Source organism: Homalodisca vitripennis, chromosome 4, assembly GCF_021130785.1.
Source record: "Homalodisca vitripennis isolate AUS2020 chromosome 4, UT_GWSS_2.1, whole genome shotgun sequence".
NCBI classification, from domain to species: domain Eukaryota; kingdom Metazoa; phylum Arthropoda; class Insecta; order Hemiptera; family Cicadellidae; genus Homalodisca; species Homalodisca vitripennis.
Genome location: NC_060210.1, coordinates 61,404,096 through 61,425,443, shown reverse-complemented (window position 1 = coordinate 61,425,443; position 21,348 = coordinate 61,404,096). Strand labels below are relative to the sequence as shown.

The following is a 21,348-nucleotide window of genomic DNA, read 5'->3' as shown; positions in this document are numbered from 1 at the left end:
TTAGGTGTGAAACAACTTCAGGAAATTAGAAGCGACGTAGTTTGAGTAGCTTTCTTTTCGGAGCAGTACCTAACTTATTCATGAACCGACCATATGTGAGTTAACTGAGCCTACACATTGTTGAGTGCGACTGAGTAACTGTAACTAATGACAACAATACAATCTGAGTAACTACCCGGAGCGCCGCTGTAGCGCCAGTGTCGCTCTCAGGCTCTCAGTGTTGTTCGCGGCGCGGTCTGCGAGTGGTCGAGTGTCGCTAGTTTCGCTAATCTCCCTGCGCGATGTTTCTCACAGCCACAGTTTTAGGTAACATTATCAGTAATAGTTTATTAATTAAGCTTTAAAATATGGGGTAATGTAGGACACATAAACATGTCAATATGGAGGAGATTTTATAAATAAAGTTCCATGTTCAAAAGAGCAATTAACGAAAATGAACACTAATAATTTAACATTATAAAATAATATATACAAAATCGTAATCATAGCATACAACTTTTAGTTGTTGATGGTTTCTATATAAAGCTTTGTTCAGCCGTGAATATGATTTACATGTAATACATGATTTATTAATTTAATTTAGAAAATCTTTTTCAGCCAAAATATTGTCAGTCATTCGTAATGTATTATAGCAAGTAATTATTTTAACTAAGAAAACAGGCTTAAAAAGCATTTATAAGCTATTTGCAACATCTAATCATCAAGTGTTTATTATAAACTAAAACACGTGCGTAATCAAAAATATACTTAATGTTTAAGATCTTCAAGTGGGAGCAGCAATATACATATTTTTTTGCCAAATGTTATGACATATAGTTAAAGAGGTGGAAACGTAAATGATTCTTTACACATTTTCTATTTTGGTACTTATGGACTCACAACTATTGAAAATATAATTCGACAGAACATAATAGGTAGGATTGTATATGTTACTAGTTAAAATTTAAAATATAGGAATGCCTTTGATTTCATTCGTAACAAATGTGAATTTCAGTATATTTCGTTTTGGACTTTGGGTACTAATAGTAACGTCTATATTTAATAAAATTTATATTTAACTTCTTGAAGTGAACATTACTATTTACTCAAAATTGTGTAACAAAAGAACTTTTTACGTCTCATTAAACTTCTTGACAAAAGGAAAAACGTTCTCTATAATTTTGATGGAGAGATTCGAATTATGAGTATAATGATTATAATAAGATAAGGTCAGTTAAATAACACTCAGTGTTGGTATTGGAATTGCTAGAAAATGAATTCTTCATTCATTGTTCTTTACTTGTTAATTTAAAGAGCTATACACATGGGGTGTGCATTTGGTTAATGTTGTTATGTTTGTACAATATTCTTATAAAATTTAACAAAATTAACAGTTACATAATCGTAGTAGCATATCGTAATATTAAGTTTGAAAGGAAGAAAATAACTTTTTTTTCTATTTGTCATAATGCAAATTTTGTGTTTCTTTGTACATTTTGAACTAAACTACGTCAAGCAAAGTATTAAGACAACGTAATCAAATTTCATGTTTAAACAAAATAATACAGTAAACAAATTATGTATTGGCATTTTAATGAAACAGTAAATGTCCGATAACAAAGAAAAGCAGAAGTCAAACGCTATCACTTACGAATGAAATGGCGTATAGCGCCATCTTATGTACATAATGGTGAAGAATCTGTCTTCGCGATGGAGTGTTGTTTTATAAATCTACTTTCTTACAGACATTTTCGCCATTAATTTACGCTATTTTCATGTATTACGCGTGAGTTTATTTTTGTTTATAACTACATTATGTTTAAACAGAATTTAATTGCTTTTAAAACTACTTCAAAAACACTTTAAAGAAAGAGTAAAAAAAAGAAAAACTATCAAGATAGTAATCAACTGTATAAAATGTATAGTGTTGCTATATTTGTTATTTGCAGTATTAGTGCAGTCATTGAAGCATTATTGCTCCGAATTTTTTTACTGTGAACCGAATTGCATAAAATTTTGGAATTAGGTTCATCTTACCCTTAATTTCAAAAGTGAAAATGATTTGTACTCCGCAACCACCCTGGGGGTGGTTTCCACCCCTTCTCGGGGGTGATTTTTTTGTTTTTCAAAATAGCCTCGGATATCGGTAGAAGGCCTAATTTTAAGCAAAAAATCATCTATAAAGTTTTTCGAAAAATCCAATACTTTTCAAATTATTGGCAATTGAAAATTCGCAATTTTTTCACGTTTTTCATCGGTTTTTTGCAAATATTTCCAAAATTGTACGTTTTATCGAAAACTTTATAAAGAACAAAATTGTAGCAGCTAAAACAATTAACAATTTGGTTTTTTATAAAGTATTCTAAGTGCAATATTAAGCTAGATATTAAAGATCAAAGCAGTTTTTTATTGTGTCTGAAATGTAATCGCCATGTTAATGCCATCTAGCGGCGAGCAGATGCATTTTAGGCATTCTAATAAAAAATGGTTTTGTAGTGGTTGAAATAAGCTTTAAAATGAGCACTATTAAAAGGCTTTTGCACGTAAAATAAGTGAGCCGTATTGCAAATAAGAGGAGCATCTAATGTTTTTTTCTTTTAAATCAATGGGTTTCATAAGCGCCATTTCCACTAAAATTAAAATTAACCGTATTCCGCCTAGAATTAACTTTATTATGAAGGGTTTGATAGATTGTATCAGTTTGGCTGCTTCAGAACACATATTTTTCAAAAAAGTCACGATTGAAAAAAAAAATTCAAATATTAAAAAACCAACTTTTTTCATAATATCTTAAAACTGACGACAGATACGTATAAAAGTGTAGGGATAAAAAATTAGTTATTTTTCTGAAAAATAATTTGGTTTTTTTGTTTTTTCTGTCAAACAAAAATTGACGGAGATATGATTGGTTAAAGAGCGCGTGGCAGCGCGATCACAACCTCTCTAAGCCCATTAACCCTTCACCGTTTGAGAAAAAGGTTTTTTAATATATATTGCAATGAAGGATGTTGTAGCTCTCTTAATTACCTTTACAATCTTTTTTTATAAATTGCGATGGCATGAAAAGTAAAGGAGTTATGATCCAAAAACTTATCATATTTTTTTCTACTTAGTAACTGAAAATTTCGGAGTGTGAATATTTAAAGCAATGTGAAAGTACGCAGTATAATAGAGACCCAAAACTATTTTAATGTGTATATGTAAACATAATATGGCTCATATATTTTGGAAACGTAGGCATGAATACATACCAACGTTCTTGTATTTATATATATAACACATTTGAGTGAATTTTATATAATTTGTAAATATTTTATTCAATAAATGGCAATTTTTTACTCTAAATTAAATTTATTTTTAAATATGTAATCATATATATTTACTGTTTTAATTTAGGGGTAGTTTTAAGGGTAGAAAAGCATAAGAATATGATAATCATTTTCGAGAGTGTGGAATAATATTTAAATCCTTTTCATTTTATTAAAAAAAATGTTTAACAATTTTTTATCAAGGGGTAGTTTTCAAGGGTTGAAAGGGGGTTAAAAATTTGATTATTATTATAGAGAATATAAAATATTACTTACTCTATACTTACATCTTTTTATGTCGTACCAAAGTATTTTTTTGTAATTTTTTCAATTTAGGGGTTGTTGCAAGGGTTTTAAGATTTTCAAGGGGTTAAAAATGGTTTTAATATGAGGTAATTGTGTTAGAAAACACTTTACAATTTCACTACTTACTATTAGACATGTTTTCTAGCGATAAAATGGCTCAATGTCAATTTTTCCATGAAGGGGTTGTTTACACCCCTTAAAAATAATAGGCGGAGTTCAGATCATTTTCACTTTTGAAGTTAAGGGTAAGATGCGCCTAATTCCAAAATTTCGTGCAAATCGGTTCACAGTAAAAAAATTCTGAGGTAAGACCGTATTTTTCGCTTCAATGACTGCACTATATGTACCAATGCTGTACTCTTCAGAGAATTTGATTTAGAGAGCTAGCTAGCAATTTCTTCTTTATAAACTATAACATACTATATGAGTTACCCGTACGATATTCTGTAAAATAAATGAGACATTATAGGCATATCCTTTTCAGGTGAAATCCCAACATTCCTAAGACAAGTAACGGCCACTGGAAGATAGTCCAATCTACTGATACGTTTTTGAATAGATATAATATAGAATGTAGACCTAATGATCGTGGTCTGATTCCTTCTTTATAAACTATAACATACTATATGAGTTACCCGTACGATATTCTGTAAAATAAATGAGACATTATAGGCATATCCTTTTCAGGTGAAATCCCAACATTCCTAAGACAAGTAATGGCCACTGGAAGATAGTCCAATCTACTGATACGTTTTTGAATAGATATAATATAGAATGTAGACCTAATGATCGTGGTCTGATTCCTCCTGCTGGTCACGCGAGTGGACTTCCAAACTCACTTGTGAATATTGAGTTTAGCTCCAGTGCAGCGTTTGGAATCTGACACTATCACAGACTTCGCTCCTAGAATCTGGAGCTATGTTCGTCTGAAGGAATCCAAATAAGTCGGTGAAGAAGAAGCTCAAAATGAACTCTTTACGTAGTTTCCACATCAGATAAATATAGCCTGAAAAATAGATGAAGAGTTATTCTCATTGTATTATCAGGCACAATCACACTTTTTGCCGAAAGTTTAAATTTCAATAAGGAAAAGATATGTAACTAATCTACAGTGCCCCAGAAGGATTCATTTCTGGCTGCTGTATACTTTCCAGTTGTACTCACACTGGATACAGCAAAAACCGATGTGTCAAATTTGGACATCCTTATGGATGTCCAGGAGCGGCACATCACTAACAGCAAATGTCGAGATTCTGTGTGCAAGAGTTATTCGACAGATCTAGTCGAGCTATCACCGACTGTTGGAGCTGGAGGGGTCGATCTCTAAGAGTTAAAGGTTCTTGCAAGCCTAGACATAATGGTGTGCCTGGTTTTGACTGGAGAGGCTGTTTCAGAGCTGGCTTCCCCTTAATCCGAGGGGATATGTCGATATTAGTGCCCTAAATTCTTCCTCGTGGATCTCGGCAGAAGGCGGCCCTTACCCACAACCTTACGAATCTTCAATATTCTGTCACTCCGGAAGCAGCGCAAAGGTTCTTTTAGGATTAGGTGCATTTCTAAGCTTCCTATCTTAGAAGATAACACAAAACTAAAACTAATCTACTGTACATATTGTACGAATTAAATACGATTTAATACGAATTAAATTACGAAAATGAAATACAAAGTATACAAACAGTCGAAAGTGAATATATATTGAAGTTGTTCAGTGGTTGTCAATTTATTGTATACTAACAATTCAAAAACTATCAGTGCGAATAACTTAAGAAACCTGGCAGTTATGTTAGACTAGCCTAAGAAATATTAACAAATATTAAAATAAATAATATCACTTTCCTTTATGAAAAAGCGTCATTTAAAAGTAAGTTTTCAAAATTAAAAATCTGAAAACGTTATTCATGCAAAAGATTTGCGACACGTCTTAAATACTTTTTATATACTATTTTTCAAAGATAAAATATGCTATATCTAAATCTTTTAGCAGTGATAAGTGTAAGAACTCTGATCGAATATAACGCAAACAATCTGTAAGAATTCTGTCATGAAGGCGACTGTAATAAACAGGTTTCTATTAAATCTAGACCTACAGCAAGTAGAAGTACGCCACAACACGTGTTGCGTAACACGTTTAGCTGAGATTGCATACAAAGTTTAAATCTATAACTCATTTCATTCTTGAGGTGTGCTGTGGACAGATAGATAGACTGTATATCCTCCTGCATACATAGAGAAATAGTGTCTACTAAGTAATAGGCTTCAATGACGCTCAGCCAATTTCCACGGATAGATCATACAACTTATTCTTGTCTTTGTAAAAATGAAGTTTCATACAACACTGAAACTCTAAATATGAAATCTTTCTAGAGATATTTTTCAACGTTATACATATTCATTTTCTTCATTAATTTAGGTTTCGTAGTAAAGTTCAAATAATAAAAGTTCTGGAAAGGTAGGAACAGCGCTGCACTCAAGTTTTGTCATTAACCTTCCATATTAAATTTTTACTCTACTATTTTTCTTATTTTTATAAGAACGTCACATGTTAAAATCACATATGATTGTACTAAGTTTTTTTACAAATTTATTTATTCTACAATTTTCACGTTGTCCTGATGGTTATCCGTAAAACCGATGTGAAAAAATTCACTAACGCTCAGCAAAGTCTCTTAAAGTGACATATATCAAAATCGAACTCAGTTTGCCTATATAGAAATGTAAGCTTCATGCAAAATTTTGTCTATTGGTCAGTTTGTACAGATACACAGAGAGAAATGAGATTTGTCCAGCATCTCGACTTTTAGGCTTCGAAAAAAAGGCTATCAGCCAATTATAGCTATTTCAGAGGATTGTAATACAAGATTTTAAGAAAACTATTTAACGTCAAAATGTGTATGGCTGGGCGAAAGCAGCTAAGTATGAGAAATGGTCAAACATTTCTGAGGCGCCAGATGTTCACTGTTATACAATTTGCATTAACGAGATGCAATCTAGCTAGTTATTTTTCACGCGGAATGTAGTTGGCTCCAAGACCACGCTGTTTAGTTTACTAATTATGTTCCGGACTCATACCGGATGTTTGTCTGCCCGTTAGTGCAGTTTGATAAATATATAAGTCGCCGCCTCTGAAATATCTCAGACGTGTTTTAGGACGTGTGTACATGTGATCGTTCCCGGACACATTTGCACGAAGCAACTCGTGATATTTCTACTTGAGTAACTCTCAGAGAATAATGTCGTAGAAAGTTCTCTTCATAGTTTTTCTTAAGAAATGTCGTCTAGGTGTATTGTTGTGCTGATTTTAAGGTTTATTATAAGTATGTTTATTTCAAGATATTTGTAATGAATAGCATACTGTATACAGCAGTATAAGTGTTGTATTAGCTTCAAGGAATACAACACTTTTCAATAGTTTTGTAACTAATGCTCTGTCCTAGATTAAACACCTATTGTCGTAGAACGTAGTCTCAATTACAAACTACACACGTGTGCTCTATAAACATAACGAAACCCAAATAAACCTTATGCTTGTAACCTTAGTATCGAGTATTTCCATTCCAACTTAATTCCTAAAATGTATTTACGTATTCAGACAAATTAAAGACTCGATAGATTTATTTTCAATTTATTTACACAATGAAAAACCTTAACATTTAGTTACTTGTTCTCAGCGATGTGGTTGCTGGCAAAAACAGAGTCTTCACAGTCAAGGGGCATTGACTTTTTGTTAGAGCTTCAAGAGGGAACTGTCTGAACTGAAGTGTTGCATCGTTTCGACATCAGAGATATCTAGCCTACAATAGAGCTTCTGGTATCTAGTTGATAGCTAGAAGCCATCTAAATGGGATTTTCTAAATTCGATACAACCGGTAGAACAGCAGTTTAAAACTTTTAATGAATATTTAAATTTCCATTTCAACACCTGTTGTCCTACTAAAACAGTTAAAATCGGTACAAAAAAGACGCAAAATACTTGGATTACAAAAGGCATCCTTGTTTCAAGGGAAAAACTTAAGTTTTTTTCAGAAATCAATAGAACCACGACCAACGAACAATTTAAAGCCTTTTTTCGAGTTTACAAAAGAACTTATAGGAAAGTAATCATTGCTGCGAAAGCATATGATGTTTCTAAATTAATTCTTTTTTCCAAAAATATTTCCAAAACTGTCTGGGACATTATAAACAACAAAAGTCGCGAAAATAATCAAATAAAAGTCCAAATAGGGGATAGACTTGTGAGTGATGCCTCAGAGGTCGCTAGCGAGTTTAATAGATTTTTTGCATCTGTTGCTGGTGGGCGAGATCCTCGTTAATCACTTCCACAAGGAAACCCCAGGCGTAGACAGAGCCCAGCAACCTCATTGGTGCTGGCTCCTGTGTTTGAGGAAGAGATTAATCAAATAATTCAACAACTTCCAAACAAAAAGTCTAATGACATTAATTTTATGTCAATGTGGCTCATAAAAAAATGCTCAAAGCATATAGTGAAGCCACTGACCAAATTAGTTAATCTATCGTTTCTAACAGGAGTCTTTCCCTCTCTCCTAAAATTGGCAAAAGTGCATCCAATTCATAAGAAAGATAACCCCAATTCAGTAAATAACTATCGGCCTGTCTCTATTTTGCCTGTATTGAGCAAAATATTCGAAAAACTTTTTTTGTCAAGAATGCTAAATTTTTTTAAACAAACACAACCAACTTTCAGACGACCAATTTGGTTTCAGAAAGGGAAAGTCGACAATTGACGCTATAGTGAATCTTGTCGATATGGTTGTAGAGGGAATTGAAGGTCATAATCACACATTAAGTGTATTTATTGATCTTTCAAAAGCATTTGACTGTGTTGACCACAAAACACTGCTTGACAAATTAGAATCCCACGGCATTCGAGGCGTGCCACTTTTATGGATTAGTTCATTCCTAAACCATAGAACACAGGTCGTCCAAATTTCGAATCAAATTTCAAAACCTACTGCACTGAGATATGGAGTTCCCCAGGGATCAATACTCAGTCCAATTCTTTTCCTGATATATGTTAATGACATTGAATCATCACTACTGCATGGAAAGCTTGTGCAGTACGCAGATGACACGACTCTCTGTTTTAGAGGAGGTACAAAACAAAATTTAGAAATACAGACCTTTGTTGACCTTAACAATTGTGTCCAACATTTCAATAGCCTCAATCTTCAAATAAACTCATCAAAATCAAATTTCCTAAACTTTTCAATGCGCTCTATAGATATTGAAAGAGGTCCTGCTGTTATGGTTGCAGATACATTATTGGAAGAAGTCTATTCTTCAAAGTTCCTTGGAATACACCTTGATCGAGGGTTGACATGGAAAAATCACATTGATTATGTTTGTGCCAAATTATCCTCAGGAGTTTATGTCTTAAGATCTTTGGCAAAATACTGCCCAAGTCAGGTACTGATTACGGCGTACTACGGGCTAATTTATCCCCACCTTTCGTATGGAATCGTTTTGTGGGGAGCCTGTGCAAACAACTATTTTATGAGAGTTTTCAAATTAAAAAAAAAGCAATTCGCATTATCGCTAATTTAAACTTCAGAGAGTCGTGCAGGACAGCGTTTAAAAATTTGCAACTGTTAACTTTGCCATGTCTCTACATCTTAGAAACAACCTTATATTGTTTGTCTAAATGTGCCTTAACCAGAGGACGAGACATACATGAATATGAGACAAGAGGCAGAGATAACTACCGTTCGGGAATGCACAGAACGGTGGTTTATGAACATTTGCCTTCGCAGGCAGGTGTTCATTTTATAAACAGATTGCCAAACAAAATTAAAAATGCCTCAACGCCCAAGGTGTTAAAAACTCGTATCAAACTCTGCCTGGCGTCAAACGCTTTCTACAGTGTTGATGAGTTTCTGGCATTCAACTGGGAGACCACGCGATGAGGAAACTGACTCCAGCGCCGAAAGTGGGCGTAATTGGCATGGAATGAATGGGGAGTGAATGTTTGAATGTTGTAAGTTTAGATGTGGCCTTGATGTGGGATGAATGGAAAAAATTTAGACATGAAAATTATTGACGTTTGCTATGCAATGTATATTGTCAACTGCAATTAAACGATTTGATTTGATTTGATTTGGTGCAAAACTAGATAGTAGGAAGTTCCCTTTGTTTCACCAGGTGCACGCTTGAGTGCAATACGATGTTTAAGCATGATCTCAATTCTCTGGAGCACACCATTGTAATTTGAAATACTGTGTTGTTTTAGTGGTGGATAAGTGATCAAGGTAACAAGTTTTTGTGCCTTCTGGACATCCCCAAAATATTTCGTAGTTCGAAAACCGTGTCTTAGAAGACACACAACCTTTTACTTTGATAACTTATTCACCATTTAAACAACGGCGTATTTCATACTGTTCCAGTTGAAGGTTTAGTCTATTGTAATTTTTAAGTTGTTCTTGGCGATGGAAGGATCGTTAAGATAACAGGAATTTTTCGACATTTTCCATCGTTCAGTGATACAAGAAATGAGTAACACTAAGTTTCGAGATATGCAATGTGATCTCTTCCTGCGTCTAAACAGGTGCAAACAAAGCAAAAGAATCATTCCTAGATCAGGAAATTAGAATAGAGATGAATTTGCGTTTATGGCAACCCTAATGTGCCGGGTTATCGGGAATTAAAGAGTATATGAAAATGCAACATTAAACCCATAAATTATGGTTAAAACAAACAAAAAAATGACACGCAGGGATACTAAAATCGTGTTCACAGTTTAAATTTTAGTTCTCCCTGAAAATAGCCTACATTTTGATTTGATGTTGCGATGGAACTGTGGAGAATTAGGAACCTAGAGATTGGAAAAACCCGGAAATTAGGGTCAAGATAATCATTTCTTTAATTGTTTATAACGACTTGGATTGTTGATATTAATATTCCAGAGTATTAATATTTAAATCATCAATAATACATCCAAGACGATATAAAATATTTTTTGATTAGTAAAGATCCTAGTGAATATTAAGTACAATGTATTACTAAATTTGTTAACTATTAAATATTATCTGGTTTGTCTAAAATAAAAATCACAGTTCTAAATAAAAACAATGGATTTATTTTTAACTGGCAAATTAATAAGTTCAACGTTTCAGAATTTTTATCACTCTATTTTCCAAAAAGAATTGACAAACCGTTTAGTAAATTTAAAAATTCCTTTGGCAAGAAATAAAAATATTAATCAAATATATCAAAATAAAAATCAGAGCTCTCTTCTAAAATAAAATAATAAAGTTTTAAAATAAAAATGAAATACCACTTGGAAATAAATAAAATAAAATGTTCACTTCTAAGTTCACTCAAAATTCAAAATAAAAATTTAAACTTCTCTTTACACTATTTGAACCATAACTTTCAAGTCTCTGCAATTCAGATTACAACTCTCTCTCTCTAACAATCATTAAAGTTCAATTAATTTTCAATTAATAATTCACAATAAAACAGTTCCAGTTAAATATTAATAAATTACTACTTTTCCAAATCTCAATTAAAGTTATTAACAAAGTTCAATTTTAATTCACTTCTCTTACAAGCATGAACCAAATGTAACTTGTATGATTCTATTATGCTCTATTGTTCTTCGAGAATAAGTTATTCAGAATGCTCTGTAGTTTCTTTGAATTTAATTTTTTCCTATAAAAAAGACAACAGAATTAATTTAAAATCAGATCAGGATGCCTATTTCAATAAAACGTACAATAAATTTGGTGCTTACCTCAAAATCACTCGCGGAAAAATTTAAGAAATACGGCGCACTGCAATTAACTTTACTCACGAAAAAAACCAAAAGAAGGGCGAAAATTATGAGCGGGCGCTTAAATACTTCCCTTTCCAATCAACTTTGCAGGACATCCGTGGTGCTCTCTCATTGGTCCAGCTGTATCAAACCAGGAGAACAATACTCGCAACAAGACAAGTTCTAATCAATTCAAGGCACTCAACCTGCCTTCCTAACAATTTAAAACCACCAGTACTAACTTGCCAAAGGATTACATGTTCGTTTTTACCCTGACATTTTACAATCTAATCTAAAATTAAGTCCCAATATTTCGATCCCAAAATTTTTATTTAATTTAAGTTTTAATAAAAAAAAAAATAAATCAATGTAGCTTTAAAAACGCTACATTGTTATAATGCAAACACGGATTAACTATTATCGTTTTTCCCATGTCAATGACTTGTTACTGTCAAAATGCGAATGGATTGAGAATTAAACTTATTTCAGTAATCCAAAAGTAACTTCTTTCATCGTACAATATCACACCTATGACAGAAAAGATTTACTTGTGACTTAAGGATGCTGAGCATTGTATCGTAAGGATCGCATCACCAATATAATTAATTGGTTTAGATGTGATAGATCAGTGGTCTCGAGGAACAAGTTGGTAGGAGGATGTACTCTATTGGCAGTTCGCGATTTCTTACGATAGGAAAAAGATTTTTGTCACCGTTATTTTTACTGAATGTGTTTTTTATTGTGTTATTTTCTCACTTTGTTCTTTACAGTGAATACCATTAAACCAACATGCTCAAATCCAGTCGGATTTTTGTGATGCTTTTTATGAAGCTATTGCTTGCCTAGTATACACAATGGACAGACATGAATAAGTCTACTATAAATGTCCCGTTGGGTTTATATTTACATATAATATGAAACATATAACGGTATACTATAGTACAAATCATGGATTTAATATTTTATCGGTGATAGACATCAACCTGCTTTGAACTTTGAATTCAGTGATTCTGTCTTCTAGTTCTGGGAGAGAGAGTGTTGTTCTGGATGTCAGAAAGTGCAATGTAGATGCTGTTTTATGGAGTCGACAAAAGTTATAAACTATGCAACTTCAAATGATTTGAAAGATCAAGAAATGTTAACAAATTTTTGCAGTCTTATTCCCTTGATTGTAAAAAGTAACATTCCAGAAAAAAGCTAGTAGAACAAGATTTTTTGCATGGTTATATAATGACTTAAAAATGCAACTCCACAAGGCAAATTCTCTCATTTAAGTAACTTTCGTAAAATTAGAGGATAGTGTAAGAAGGAGAGGAAGAGTACTAATTTAAAAGTGTTATGTCACTACCCTCATTAATTCATGTTGGAATCCGTTATATAAACAAATATAGAGGCGGAGTTAAGTCATCAAACCAAGCTCCCCGAAAGGAAAGAGAAACTGGTTGTATTCTGAAGCTAAAAGTCTAATCTATAATCTAACCGAAACCATCCACCCCAAAGGCACATAGATAGGTTAGGTTTGGATATCTAGATATATATAGGGAGTATAAAACTTTCTACGTAAACTTAAGGTAATGTTCTTTGGGTGAAATGAATCAAGTCTCAAATGCAGCCAATGGTCTACCTTATTCCGTTTGTCTGTGTTTTGTATTTAAAAATGTCATATATTATAAACATAAACCAACCAACTCTAGACAAACTTTAGTATACTCTTAATGTTGTCAAGATATATTTATTAAGAAGTTAAGTCAAAGTTTAATCTGATCAAATTAACACATTAAACTTTCATCCGTTGTCGAACAGTTATCTTATTGTGAAGAAACGTCACAAGAGATAGACATGCATGACTGAACTAAACTTGAAATTTTTCAACCGATTTAATATGCTTATAGGATTTTTTGATCAATTTGAGGGAAACAGTTATATTTGTAAATTTATTGTAAAATGAGTTCTTTTTAAGATTTTTGATAAATTATTTGTAGGGGCTGTCATTTTGAATTTGCAAACATGACCAAATTTTTTATTTATAGATATTGCGAACATAATGAATTTATTAAAGTTTGGTAAAAGTTTATGGATCAGTTCTTAAAATACGATTTTATAAATAAAAAAACAAATGGCAAACGGAAAGAGAGAAAAACGCCATTGGTATTTTTTATTTATTTCACCCGAGGAACAACATCCTAAATTTTGTGTAGTGAATTTTGCTGCACTGATTGTTTACATAAACCAGAACCAGTATCCTTAGGTGATATAAGGTAAAGTAAAATAAATATGTCTTATTTTATTTTACCAGGTGAAGTTAGGGCTAAGAAGCCCTCTCTAACATCTAACCTGGGTACCGACGGACATATATACTGTATATATATATATATATATATATATATATATATATATTATTGTATGTTCTTGGTCTAAATCAGAAATTTCTATTTCAGTAAAAAAGAGACTGATTGTATGTACAATATATTTTAGCCAACATACATTGTAAAACTATCTTGTGATAGCATAACAGTTTTTGGTAATAACTTACAAAAGATATTGGTAACTGAAGTTTATTAATGAAATATGATGACCATAAATTCATTAAAATAGCCATGAGGTCTTTTGTTGCAGTGATAATAAATAAATATTCAAATTTCTGTAATGTATTAAATTAAATAAATTCATTTTGGTACGAGTTTATATTTGGCAAATAAATAGATTTAAATTAAATATTGAACTAAAACACAAATTAGAACTTCAGAGTACTTTATAGTTTGCTAATTAAAAGTTTTAAGACTAACTAATATAGTTATGTTCACGATACATGTATCAGTTTAGTAAAAATTTGCATGTTCGCAGGTGAGAGGTGTGATTTATAAACTCTTTGGCTCTGTCAATAGACACCTGTGTTAGTTTTTAATTAAAGTCACGCTCACCGTGTGTAAATGTGTAATTGAATTCAGAACGTTTATTAACAACATGTTGAAAACTGAATTCCCTCTAGCTCACTGCCCCGTGGCACCGCTTTGTCCTGTACTCATTCACTATGAAGCCTCTGAACAGTACAGGCACGTATTCTACTTTTTAATGAATAAAACAGGAAAGTTGAATAAAATGAATGAATAAAGAAATGGACTGTTTATAAAAAAATTACGTAGGAACGATTCTCCAACTTTACTCTTGAAGACTACACATATAACTTGTACACTCGGCCTATGACATGGACCTGAGATATTTCTGTGGTGGCAACTTATATTTATCAAACTGTACTAACGACCAGAGAGAAACATCCCGTATGACGCCAGAACATAATTAGTGAAGTAAATTGCGTGGTGCCAGAGCCAACTGTAGCCTACGTGTAAAATAACTCGCTGAATGCATCTTGGTATTGCGAGTTGTATAACCACTAAAGAGTTTGAAATGTAAGAGGTAATTATTTCAGCTACGTAAATTTTAAGTGCTTACCAATATACGTAAGTTACGTAATATATTTTCTATTAAATATAAAATCAATACAATACTAATATTCAGCATACTTATGACTCACCGCCTAGTTAACAACTTCAAGATATTTTAACAGTTCTAGATTAGGTATATATTTTTAGGTATTATTTTATTATTTTTATTTATTTAGGTATATTTTAGGTATTATGTAAGTATATTTACAAATCTTAAACTTTAAAATTGAAGTTTTATATTGAACATAAGTTTACATTTTACTAAAAGCTGTGCAGACAAGTTTTTTTTAAATATTGGCAATATAGAACATACTAATATAGATAACTAAACTCTTTTAAAAGGAAGGTTTTAGTACACTACAAACGAGTGAATTCTGGTGATTTTTTAGAAGGGGTTCTTTCTACGCTAACGGCATTTCAATTGAGCATATGAAACGTTTTTTACAGGAAAAAGGTCCAAATCCACTTACAAATACGAGTATTTATAGACCTTTAAGAAATCGAGCCCGAGACCTCTCGGTGAGATAGCCGTATCCTTACCCCTATGCTCTGAATTATTTTTGGGATCTGGGATCACGGTTTTACTGGTTATTTTGATAGAATGTAGTAAAAGAACTGCATATTTTCTGAACTGTGACCCTGAAGAAACCAAGATTTTGCTAACAATTACTGGAGTATCAGACTATTTAGCATTAGAATGATGTTGATGTGGAAATCAACATCATTTCACAGTCATGTTGATGTGGAATGGATTGAAATCAACATGCATATAAATCACATCAGAACGGAGTTGATAACAGAAAGAATCCTCGTATACGTGATTTCTCAGTACACCCTACTGTGACAGAATCAAGGTTTTTATACAAAACTATGTTGGTTCACAATGTACCAAAAAACAAATATATACTGACATTTTGTACTGGATATTAAAATATCAAATGTAAACTAACATTTTTGTGAAACTTTTTAAATTACTATACACGTTTTATGTCAATGTTAGTTCGCTCTTAGTGCACCGTCTGGAATTTGTCATGTTCGTCTTAAGAGATGCAAAAAAAGTCGACGACGAAGAACTTCATAATTAACTCTTTACATCGTTTCAACATCATAGATATCTAAACTACAAAACATAGTGAATTTAGGTGAAAATGTATTCTCATTGTCTAATCAGGTGCATAGCTGGATGTGAACTGGAGGTTCACCAATTGGAAGGTGAAACCATCCTTGCCATCGCATCCACGTTACACGTTTTATGTTTGAAACAAACCTGGGATATTTTTGAGGTGGCGACTTATACTTATAAAACTGGTCTAACGACTTGAGAAACATCCGGTATGAGCCTAGGACACGATTAGTGCAGTAAACAAGAAGCCAACTGTACACGTTAGTGCTTTCGCTAGCCTCCTGCTCGAGCATGTTTTCACCAAACACCAGAGCGCAGAAATTAATCTAAGGGCATTTTAAAACTTTCAACTCGAAAAATTCTATAAAATCATAGTCGGTGAGCTTAACTCAACTCAATTTAATTAAGAATTTTGTAAATCATTACTCTTTTATTTACTTCCATGACCGATTATGAATTTTTTAAATCGTCCATTTAAACCTTTTTTGCAAGAAGGTACAAACACGTTTAACAACTACAAAGAAAATAAACTTTTGTTGTTAAACCTTTATTGGAACAATCTTTCCGTCATAACTATGGACTATGCTTTGCAATTGTAAAATATAAATAAATTATAAAACATTTTATGTGCATTAAAATATTTCTGTACGTTAAATCTGCTTAGGTTACTCATCTATCAAAAATCAAGCAAAAGCTTAAACCAATTATTGAGGTAGATTAAACTCCTTTTATTTCAAAATACGTCTGACAGAATATCAGAATATATATATATATATATATATATATATATATATATACACTCTGTCATATATATATATATATATATATATATATATGTGATATGCAAAATTTTATACTTAGTCCTTATATACATTAGTCAACCCGGTTAAAAAAAACTTTTTCTCTAAATCCTTTTAACTTAGGTAAATTTATCACCGTATATTGATTTTTGCTTGCCTAATCCTACATTGTTACACCTGAAGAAGAGGCTAGATTTCAATTTTTGAAACGTAGTGTTCTCTTTTTGTAACACAGAACAATGGCAAATGTTTAAATTCTTGCTTTCCTTTCAAATGGACCATCGTGAATAACACATTTTTAACAAAGCAGCACTGTAATAATAAATTTTATATGCTTACTTTAAATTTATACTAACAATAGGATGCGCCAATGTTTACTTTCAACTCACGTTTCCCCATAAGTTTTAATTTCTTGTCACACACACACACACACACACACACACACACACACACACACACACACACACACACACACACACACACACACACACACACACACACACACACACACACACACACACACACACACACACACACACACACACACACACACACACACACACACACACACACACACACACACACACACACACACACACACACACACACACACACACACACACCACACACACACACACACACACACACACACACACACACAAACACACGCGCGCGCGCGCGCACATTTGTTAGTGTAATATTGTGTTTACACTAAGGATTTTTCAGTGTTAGAATGAAAATATTATTGGTGCTGTTTTTCATTGTTATTACTAAAATCTTATAATGTTACTTATCTCATTTTCAAATCAAATCTTTAATTGCTCGCAACAATTTGTTCACATTGTATGGCAAACGTCATAATTATTTCTAAATTTTAAACTCTCATACCACACAACTACCACATTCAAACTTACATGCACTTCAATATACCCACTGTGCATAATTTAAATCCACATTAACAGTGCCATTAAAATATTTTTAGTTTTAGAAGAACATAAGAATGATTTTAATACAATAAAATGTAAAAGTTTTGAAATGTCAATTGAGGATTACATTGAAATAATGTAAGTATTACATAAATAATACATTTAAACATGACTCTTTAATACCTCGAAATAATAGTGAATGTCAGATTTTCTATTTCAATAAAGTATTAAAGACTAAATACAAAGAACAAAATATGTTTAAATATCCAAAACTAAATATTGACCACTAGAGAAAAGATTTAATGGTTGTTATAAATGTATTAACTTATTGTCACAACACATATTATTATGTGATGACATTTTACAGTACGGTATGTGTCTTTTTTAAGTAATTAAAAATATATAAATGATTTCTCAACATTTTTAAATTCGTTATGTACCTTAATAAATGTAAAAAAGAATGACTAGAAAATAACAAACAGAATATTTGGAATTCATGATTCCCATTTGGTAATCATAAATTCCAAATATTCAGGCAACTATATCAAACATACCTTCTTATCCAAAAATGTTCTAATCACCCCTGGAATCATAAAATAGCAGCATTTAACTCAACGGTGAGCAGGTTAACAAAATTTCCAATGAAAGCATCTGATTTCGAAAACGAAATGACAGTAATTATAAACTTGGCAATAAAAAGTGGATACAGCCAAAAAATTATCCGTGGCTAAAACTAATCAAAGTAGATAGTAATTAAAATAAATATGTTAGAGGATATATTGTTCTACCTTTTATAAAGCAACACGAAAAACATTTGAAAATACATACATTTATCATAAGTTATAGAGTAATAAATTACTGTTTAAATCTTATTAATACAAAGTTATACGAAACCACAATACAGAATTATTCTTACAAACATTTTTGGAATTAACAAAACAAAATGCAGTGATTGTAAAATTATATATTGGCCAGATGAGTCACAATGTCAAGTTAAGATTTAAGGAAGATACACAAGACTTAAAATCAAACAACGCAACCAGTATGAAATCTAGTTTAGCATAAAATTTCTTAAAAACCAGTCATTACTATAAAAGTATTAAGGAAATCATTGAAATTATTAAGTTTCAGAAAACGGTACAAATTATATTCCAAGGAAGAACTAAAATGTTTAAAATTTATTTAAATTATAAAAGGAATCCAATGAAAATAGTAAGTACCATAAAAGTCAGTATAATGATCCAATATTTACAAAATATTAAATTAAAAAAGTAATCCTCAATGTAGAATTTAGCAGCAAAGAATAATTATATTGCATTTTAAAGATAGTTGTATTTTCATTATATATTATCTTCACCATATGTGTTACTATCTTTATTTGTTTTTAATTATTTGCGAGGTTTTAATGTTACTGTGATAATAGTATAGTTACCGAAATACTTGTACTCGTATGTGGTTTTATTTGTTGTAGTAGCCCGATACATTGAATTTAATGCCCAATATATGGTATTATATAAAATTTAATTCCAAAATGTACTTGCTCCGCCAGGACTCGAACTTGGATTTCTCACATACCGGGTGCCAGATATATATAGAGAGTTTGAAACAAAAATGGATCTTATCATTACCATTAAGTTTACTGGACAGCTCTGTACTCTAATTCAACCGCACTGGTGGTCGTTTAAGCTCGGCAAGTATTCGCAACTCTGTCATTTATGTCAATAAAAAATTAAAATACATTTATCTATATCTAAATTTATAGTTAATTATCTTTTCGATATATATATATATATATTGATATATATGATATGATATAATCTATCTACGATTCAAACTTTATAAAGAATATGTTACAGATATCTCGGCCACGTCATTGGCCCCCTTGGTACACCATTTCATTCAAGTATGGCATCTATTATAACTTAAGCAAATTTAAATTCAGTTAATAATGAACCAAAAGTAATATTTTATAAGCGTCTTTATATATTTTATTTAATGACATTATTTTAACAATAATATCAGGAAGAAGGCGAATACATTCTTAGTCAAAATTGCTTTTCCACATGAATTAAATTTTACGATTCTGTCAAAGCGCATACTTACCCTTTAATTAATGAACATTCCTTAAATATTTTAAACAACATTTATATTTATTTAGTCTCAGGATAGTAATTTTCAATAGACTGCTCAAATGTCAACATTACTAAAAATGGTGAGTTGGAAACAATAGAGCTGTTAATTAATTGTATTAGCTGACTGAACGAGCTTGTTCAGATAATTGGCCTATGGAGCCAATAACTGGTCTTGGCAACTCTAATGTAGAGCCAATTAAATAATTCTACTTTGAGGTAAACGGATGTTTTCCCACAACATCTTTATCCACTGCGATTGTGGCTTTTGTCCATCGCAAAACTGTAAAAGTTCACTTTGATGATGGACTGTCATTGTAAAATAAAAAAGAACTATTTAGCATTTAATAAAAAGGTTTTTGCAACATATTTCGCAATACAGTTGTAGATAAAACAGTGTACAACATTATCACCGTAATTAAATAGCATAATTTTGATAAATTTCAGTTTAAACATAAGAAATTACCAAATGATACGAATAACATTTGATATTACTTGTTCTTCAACTTATATTCATTCACTGTCATTGCATTCTAGCCGCATTCTTACTCTTTTGAAAATATATATATTTTATACAAAAATAATTATACATAATTTACAATTAAAATGTATTCCAATTCATTCTATTATTTATTGGAAACAGTTACAAATGTTTTCTATTTTAATCTATTCATGTCTGACGATTTTAATTACAATTTTCAGTAAGAATTGTTGTATCGTACTTTTTTTAAAGATGAAAATTGTTACTTGTTTATACATATATATGTTTTGATTATAAATGGCAATTTATTTTATACAATTAACAAATTGTTAAAATAAACAATCTTTTTTTTTGCAGTGTAATATACACAATTTCACCTAACTTGTGTTTATTCATTCTAATTAATTGTTTCATTACGTACGTCTCTGAAGTTTATAGTACGTCGATATGATTCATTCCGTAAGTCTCTTTAACCTTGTGTTTTTATAGTTATCATAATGTATTTAAACTATGACAACAATTCTTATTTTCGAGTAATATCATTTTTGGTGTTATGTTATCATTACATGTCACCAGTTGTATAAAAATTGTTGTTCCGAAATTACTAATTGAATTTTTTAAGGATTTGTCATTTTAATGGTTTATGAAATTTAATTCAGATTTAAATTGTAAACATATCTAAAATTCATGAATAGTTTATGAATGGACTTTGACTTACTACAACCCTTTTTCTGTAATACAGCAAATATTTGCTTGGTTTTATAACATTCCATATATACTATTGTTCTTTTGCCTCCCGCGTGCAATATTCAAATTTTATGTGCCTCTATCGAACTAGACAGTAGACAAACTAACTTTTGACGAGGTTATTGGCTGAGCCTATCGCTCGAGGGACTGGACAAATTTGATTTCTGTCTGAATATCTGCGCGTACGATATCTCGATAACAAACTGACATATACACTTTAACTCTGCTTGGAGCTTTATTTCTATGTAGTCATCGAGTTCGAATATGGTGCTTGTCACCATTTCACCTAATTTCACCAAGGATTTAGCAATTAACTAATAAACCTTTTTATATTAGTC

General features: G+C 31.5%; 1 protein-coding gene across 1 annotated transcript in view; it reads left to right on the top strand.

The window, feature by feature from the left end:
- Window positions 1-227: 227 nt before the first annotated feature.
- The window catches only part of LOC124361045, a 198,033-nt gene continuing 176,912 nt past the window's right edge, over window positions 228-21,348 (top strand). The window contains exon 1 of the mRNA XM_046815082.1: window positions 228-306. Within this exon, the coding sequence (XP_046671038.1) occupies window positions 282-306 (25 nt within the window). The 5' untranslated portion in view covers window positions 228-281. The remainder of the gene's footprint in view (window positions 307-21,348) is intronic.